Raw genomic sequence first — 7344 nt, 5'->3', positions numbered from 1 at the left:
ATATATACATATGAGATGAATAATGTAGGATATGTAAACATTTATAGTGGCATCATTTAAAGTGACTAGTGATACCTCTATGTGAACATTATTAAAGTGGCGTTATTTAAAGTTACTTTATTAAGTCTGTTTATTTAAGTGGCCAGAGATTTGAGTCTGTATGTTGGCAGCAGCCTTCTCTGTGTTAGTGATGGCTGTTTAACAGTCTGATGGCCTTGAGATAGAAGCTGATTTTCAGTCTCTCGGTCCCAGGGGGGCCCTCTGCTGTTTCCTGATGTCCACGATAATCTCCTTTGTTTTGTTGACATTGAGTGAGAGGTTATTTTCCTGACACCACACTCAAAGGGCCCTCACCTCCTCCCTGTAGGCTGTCTTGTCGTTGTTGGAAACCAGGCCTACCACTGTAGTGTCGTCTGAAAACTTGATGATTGAGTTGGGTTATTCAAGGAAAGTTGGGTTGATTCATTAGGTTGCTAAGAGATGGACAAACTGAATCGCTTTCATGGAGGACTGGCTAAAATTGTGAGGATGACCACATAGTTTATTTTCATAATGAGCCAAATCTATTGGTTTTCTACCCAAAGTTGCAAAGGAAATGTTGTGATCTATTTAATAAACCATCAAAATGGATGTGTGGTGGTTTAGTTGGAACACTGGCATCTAGTGGTCAAACTAGCGTACTTTCACACTACTTTAAGGTAAATAATGCAAGCGAATGGAATTACTAATTTCTCTGAACGGGAAAAAAAACATCTCCAGACATTATTACATTGTATGGAAAAACAATACTACAATCAATTAAATCAAATGTATTTATAAAGCCCTTCTTACATCAGCTGATGTCACAAAGTGCTGTACAGAAACCCAGCCTAAAACCCCAAACAGCAAGCAATGCAGGTGTAGAAGCACGGTGGCAAGGAAAAACTCCCTAGAAAGGCCAGAACCTAGGAAGAAACCTAGAGAGGAACCAGGCTATGAAGGGTGGCCAGTCCTCTTCTGGCTGTGCCGGGTGGAGATTATAACAGAACATGGCCAAGATGTTCAAATGTTCATAGATGACCAGCAGGGTCAAATAATAATAATCACAGTGGTTGTAGAGGGTGCAACAGGTCAGCACGTCAGGAGTAAATGTCAGTTGGCTTTTCATAGCCGATCATTCAGAGTATCTCTACCGCTCCTGCTGTCTCCTGCACGTCCGGTGAACAGGTCAGGGTTCCATAGCCGCAGGCAGAACAGTTGAAACTGGAGCAGCAGCACGACCAGGTGGACTGGGGACAGCAAGAAGTCATCATGCCAGGTAGTCCTGAGGCATGGTCCTAGGGCCCAGAGAGATAGGGCCCAGAAAGAGAAAGAAAGAGAGAAAGAAAGAAAGAAAGAAAGAGGGAAAGAAAGAGAGAAAAAGAGAGAGCGAATTAGAGAGAGCATACTTAAATTCACACAGGACACCGGATAAGACAGGAGAAATACTCCAGATATAACAGACTGACCCTAGCCCCCCGACACTATTGCAGCATAAATACTGGAGGCTGAGACAGGAGGGGTCGGGAGACACTGTGGCCCCGTCCGACGATACCCCCGGACAGGGCCAAACAGGCAGGATATAACCCCACCCACTTTGCCAAAGCACAGCCCCCACATCACTAGAGGGATATCTCCAACCACCAACTTACCATCCTGAGACAAGGCCGAGTATAGCCCACAAAGATCTCCCCCATGGCACAACCCAGGGGGGGCGCCAACCCGGACAGGAAGATCACGTCAGTGACTCAACCCACTCAAGTGAAGCACCCCTCCTAGGGACTGCGTGGAAGAGCACCAGTAAGCCAGCCCCTGGAATAGGGTTTGAGGCAGAGAATCCCAGTGGAGAGAGGGGAACCGGCCAGGCAGAGACATCAAGGGCGGTTCGTTACTCCAGTGCCTTTCCGTTCACCTTCACACTCCTGGGCCAGACTACACTCAATCATAGGACCTACTGAAGAGATGAGTCTTCAATAAAGACTTAAAGGTTGAGACCGAGTCTGCGTCTCTCACATGGATAGAGAGACCATTCCATAAAAATGGAGCTCTATAGGAGAAAGCCCTGCCTCCAGCTGTTTGCTTAGAAATTCTAGGGACAATAAGGAGGCCTGCGTCTTGTGACCGTAGTGTACGTGTAGGTATGTACGGCAGGACCAAATCGTTAAGACAGGTAGGAGCAAGCACATGTAATGCTTTGTAGGTTAACAGTAAAACCTTGAAATCAGCCTTTGCCTTAACAGGAAGCCAGTGTAGAGAGGCTAGCACTGGAGTAATATGATCACATTTTTGGGTTGTAGTCAAGATTCTAGCAGCCGTGTTTAGCACTAACTGAAGTTTATTTATTGCTTTATCCGGTTAGCCGGAAAGTAGAGCATTGAAGTAGTCTAACCTAGAAGTGACAAAAGCATGGATTAATTTTTCAGCATCATTTTTGGACAGAAAGTTTCAGATTTTTGCAATGTTACGTAGATGGAAAAAAGCTGTCCTTGAAACAGTCTTGATATGTTCGTCAAAAGAGAGATCAGGGTCCAGAGTAACGCCAAGGTCCTTCACAGTTTTATTTGAGACGACTGTACAACCATCAAGATAAATTGTCAGATTCAACAGAAGATTACAAGCCCCAGCTTCATACAGTTGCTTAAACATAGAGAACTGATAATGCATACTGGTTGCTGGGGTGGGACGAGTGTGGGGGGTTCGCGAGTGGGTTTGATTTTTTTTCTTCATGTCTTACTCATTGGTAGGAAGAAGTTTGGTCCAAATTGGATGTTGGGTAGTCTACTATATTTATTGAATATTATCTGACTTCTATTAATTAAAATGGCTGATTTGGGTGCAATCAATTAGCTTAATTTCTCAGAGATCTAATTATATTTAAACAAAATAATGTTTCTGGAATGCTAATCATATCTGTTACTAACTACAGAAACAATTTCAGAACAATCTGAGATGGTCGGTGTTGAAATCCTCTTTCTTGTGCTTTTTGAGATGTAACGGCCCCATGGAGACTTGTTCTCCTCCACAGAGCACGGTACATCAACATCCAGGTCATTAAAGGCTGTGTATGATGACCACACAGAGCACGGTACATCAACATTCAGGTCATTAAAGGCTGTGTATGATGACCACACAGTGTGTCTGTGTACAGTACGTGAACACTCACAAGGGCTTCTTTTTGTGATCTGAAATGTTGATTGAGCGTAGTGACATAGTGGCACGTACACATTGGGGATCTCCCTGGAGACATGACCAAAGCAGATTCTTGAACCATAAGCCTGACACATATCTGGACCAGAAGTGCAGCGACTACAAATACTGAGAGGCTAGGGCAAAGCTTCAGCGTCTGACTATCGGCAGAAAATAAATGTCACACGGTTTGAGTTTTAGACCGGCCATGCCTTATCATGTGCATAGGCACAGCTAAGTCCAAATGTCTCCATTCAACGCTTTAAATAGATAGAAACATTCACATGTTGTTGAGTGAATGCATGCATGGTCTACCATACGTTTTGCGGACCTATCACTTTGTAACTTAGGCATCCAAAGACAAGAACATTGTGGCTATGCATAGATACAAACATGAGAAGACTGCTAAAAATAACTGCTACATTATACGGCTGTAAGGGGCAGGGGAAACGTATCTTGTGTGCTGCTGGTATTTGTGGGTTGAAAGCTCGGATGCCACTCAACGTGCCTGCAGCCGGGGAGCAGCTTTCAGCACTGCCCCAAGATGGGATCACAGCCGATCCCTTGCTGCTAGAGAAAGTACCAGGGGACCCCAGACCCACAGATATAGCAGCACCGCAGAAGCAACAGCAGAAGCAACAACACCTTCACACTTGGTAACACACACCGTGTGGTTCACACACACTGCTCGCTCGCTGGACTGGACACAGAGCAGAGACACTGCCACAGGCACACTAGGTCACACACACACAGACCATCTGGTTCACACACACTGAATCTCTGCGATGGACACTGCGCTGGATACAGACAAGGCAAGAATGAGCCTGGAAGATTCAAAAAGGGCAGTGGTGTCTTCAAGCTCTCCACCTAACATGGAGTTCCAAGCCCTCCACCAGGCCCATCGGGACCGCTGGAAGAACACAGATGTGTCCATGTGTCGCCACAGCCTGTCCTTCCATCTGCACCACAGCCTGAGGATGGAGTTCTTCGCCAGCTTCCTGTACCTYCTGGAGCAGATCCCTCTGGGTAAGGAGAGGGGCGCCACCAACCGCCTTCATCGGGCTCTGGGCAAAGTGAGGGGAAATGGGTGTGTTTGAGCATGTGTGTACTTTTGAGGGTTAAATCAGTCTTAACACGCATGCAGAGATACAGTTTGTACCGTAGGCTGTAAATGATCTATGTGGGAATATGCTATATGAGAGACACTGGTGTTAATGGGACTTCCCTGCGTGAATAAAACCAATTATTCAACTACACTATGTGCTTTCTGGCTGTCTGATATGGCACCATACTGGCCAGCTCCTAGAACAAAGAGAATGTGCAATCAAGCACCTACTCTAATCTATAGCTCTCATCTAATCTATAGCTCTCACAATCACCTCGGTGTACCCTGATTTCGGGTCCTATAATCAGTTGAAAATGTTCCCACCATCTAACCATACTGACCATCCCACCATCCTGACCATTTATCATGATTAAACAAGAGGTGGAACCTKTGCATCTCAATGCATGATGATATATAGTAAAGAGAGAGAAGCGCTAACTGTGCAGTAGGTTACTCGTACTGTATGTCCAGTGGCCTTGGGGTGTGTTCGCAAATTAAATCTGGAGTACCAGAGTGCGCTCTGGGCATTTGTAAATTCAGAGCGTTGTCAGATTGTCCTGTAAATTCWGAGCGTTTCACACTCGGAGCGTTCAGAGTGCACACGTGATGCTCTGGCCAAGGAGTAGGGTTGATCCTGACCTCACTACGGCAGTCAAGCACCCAAGAAAACTGGCTAACGTTGGCTAGCTGGCTAGCTACTTCCAGACACAACTGAGAGAACACCTCACTCTGACCATTTTACTCTCCCTAACAGAGATGGTTAGGCTGTTTTAATGTTATCCAGAGCGTTGGTGACCGTAACTGTGCTGCTGGCAACAATGTAATTACTTTATTTTTTAACGATGTTTACCAACACCGGCCATATTCAACTGGTGTTGAGCGCTCGTAAATTCGTCAGTTATTCTGCACRCTGGCACAATCAGACGAGAGTGCTCTGAAATCGGAGATGATAGCCAGAGTGAATTTACGAACGCAACCTTGATTTCCTKATTTTCTTGGAGATTTCAGTGGGTCAAACTAACCTGTCCAGGAATTGCCCCATCAATGGCATGTGACGTGTGTAAGCACTGTGTCATGTCAAGAAGTGTTTGATTCATGACAGTCAGAGTTTCATAGTCATTATTTGTTTATTCAGTGAACCTTTATTTAACAAGTCAGTTAAGAAGTCAGTTAAGAACAAATTCTTATTTACAATGACGGCCTACCGGGGAACAGTGGGTTAACTGCCTTGATCAGGGGCAGAACGACAGATTTTTACCTTGTCAAACAATTCCCAKATTTTATGTAAATTGGTGGGTAAACCTCTGACATTCTCTTGGTGTTGAAATTCAATCCTTTGGTGGAGGAGATGTTTGTCCAAACAGATGAAAGGACACAGAGTCTGGTAACTCTTTACCTTCACTAATGAGGTGAACTAATTGTGGATGATGATAGGGGAAGTTGGCTGTAAAATGGCATTTGACTGGCAGAATGACACCTTTCACACTCAGTCTTCCTGTCCTCTGGGACATCTAGACCGTGTTACTATACTTATCCCTCTCTCCTGAAGGCGTCCCGAGTGTGCACACCAATACTGTATCAGAATACAATCTGATGCCTTGTGACCTTCAAACATTACTCGGCCAAGTGAACACCTGACTTGAGACGTCTTGAAAGTTCTTGACATGTATGGTTCGATACTCTAATTGTCTTCTTCCCCTTGGTTTTAACCTCTGATTGTCTTCTTCCCCTTGGTTTTAACCTCTGATTGTCTTCTTCCCCTTGGTTTTAACCTCTGATTTTCTTCTTCGAAGTCGGTGAACTACCTGAGGGCTTTGAGACGTGTCTTGAATAGGTTCTTGAACATGTATTGTGTTGTCTATACTTGCTCAATTGGGTCTCTTCTTCCCCTGGTTTAACCTGCTGATTGTCTTCATTCCCTTGGTTTTTAACCTCTGATTGTCTTCTTCCGCTTGGTTTTTTAGACCTCTGTATTAGTTCTTCTTCCCCTTGGTTTTAAACCTCTGATTGTTCTTCTTCCCCTTGGTTTTAACCTCTCAATTGTCTTCTTCCCCTGGTTTTAACCTCTCATTGTCTTCTTCCCCTTGGGTTTTAACCTCTCATTGTCTTCTTCCCCTTGGGTTTTTAACCCTCATTGTCTTCTTCCCCTTGGTTTTTAACCTCTCATTGTCTTTCTTCCCCTTGGTTTTAACCTCTCATTGTCTTCTTCCCCTTGGTTTTAACCTCTCATTGTCTTCTTCCCCTTGGTTTTAACCTCTCATTGTCTTCTTCCCCTTGGTTTTAACCTCATTGTCTTCTTTCCCTTGGTTTTAACTCTGATTGTCTCTTCCCATTGGTTTTAACCCTGATTGTCTTCTTCCCTGTGGTTTTACCTCTGATTGTCTTCTTCCCCTTGGTTTTACCTCTGATTGTCTTCTTCCCCTTGGTTTTAACCTCTGATTGTCTTCTTCCCTTGGTTTTAACCTCTGATTGTCTTCCTTCCTTGGTTTTAACCTCATTGTCTTCTTCCCTTGGTTTTAACCTCTGATTGTCTTCTTCCCCTTGGTTTTAACCTCTGATTGTCTTCTTCCCCTTGTTTTAACCTCTATTGTCTTCTTCCCCTTGGTTTTAACCTCTCATTGTCTTCTTCCCTTGGTTTAAACCTCTCATTGTCTTCTTCCCCCTTGGTTTTAACCTCTCATTGTCTTCTTCCCCTTGGTTTTAAACCTTCATTGTCTTCTTCCCCCTTGGTTTTTACCCTCTCATTGTCTTCTTCCCCTTGGTTTAACCTCTCATTGTCTTCTTCCCCTTGGTTTTAACCTCTCATTGTCTTCTTCCCCTTGGTTGTAACCTCTCATTGTCTTCTTCCCTTGGTTTTTACCTCTCATTGTCTTCTTCCCCTTGGTTTTAACCTCTCATTGTCTTCTCCCCTTGGTTTTAACCCTCTCATCATTTCGTCTTCTCTCCTCCTTGGTTTTAACCTCTCATTGTCTTCTTCCCCTTGGTTTTAACCTCTCATTGTCTTCTTCCCCTTTGGTTTTAACCCCTCTCATTGT

At 44.4% G+C, this 7344-nt stretch overlaps 1 protein-coding gene across 1 annotated transcript in view; it reads left to right on the top strand.

The window, feature by feature from the left end:
* Window positions 1-3671: 3671 nt before the first annotated feature.
* ntmt2 (N-terminal Xaa-Pro-Lys N-methyltransferase) overlaps window positions 3672-7344 on the top strand; it is a 16399-nt gene continuing 12726 nt past the window's right edge. Inside the window, exon 1 of the mRNA XM_024003687.1 lies at window positions 3672-4230. Within this exon, the coding sequence (XP_023859455.1) occupies window positions 3990-4230 (241 nt within the window). The 5' untranslated portion in view covers window positions 3672-3989. The remainder of the gene's footprint in view (window positions 4231-7344) is intronic.

This window comes from Salvelinus sp. IW2-2015, linkage group LG16, assembly GCF_002910315.2.
Source record: "Salvelinus sp. IW2-2015 linkage group LG16, ASM291031v2, whole genome shotgun sequence".
Classification (NCBI taxonomy): Eukaryota; Metazoa; Chordata; class Actinopteri; order Salmoniformes; family Salmonidae; genus Salvelinus; species Salvelinus sp. IW2-2015.
This window is presented reverse-complemented; position numbering and strand designations above follow the sequence as displayed.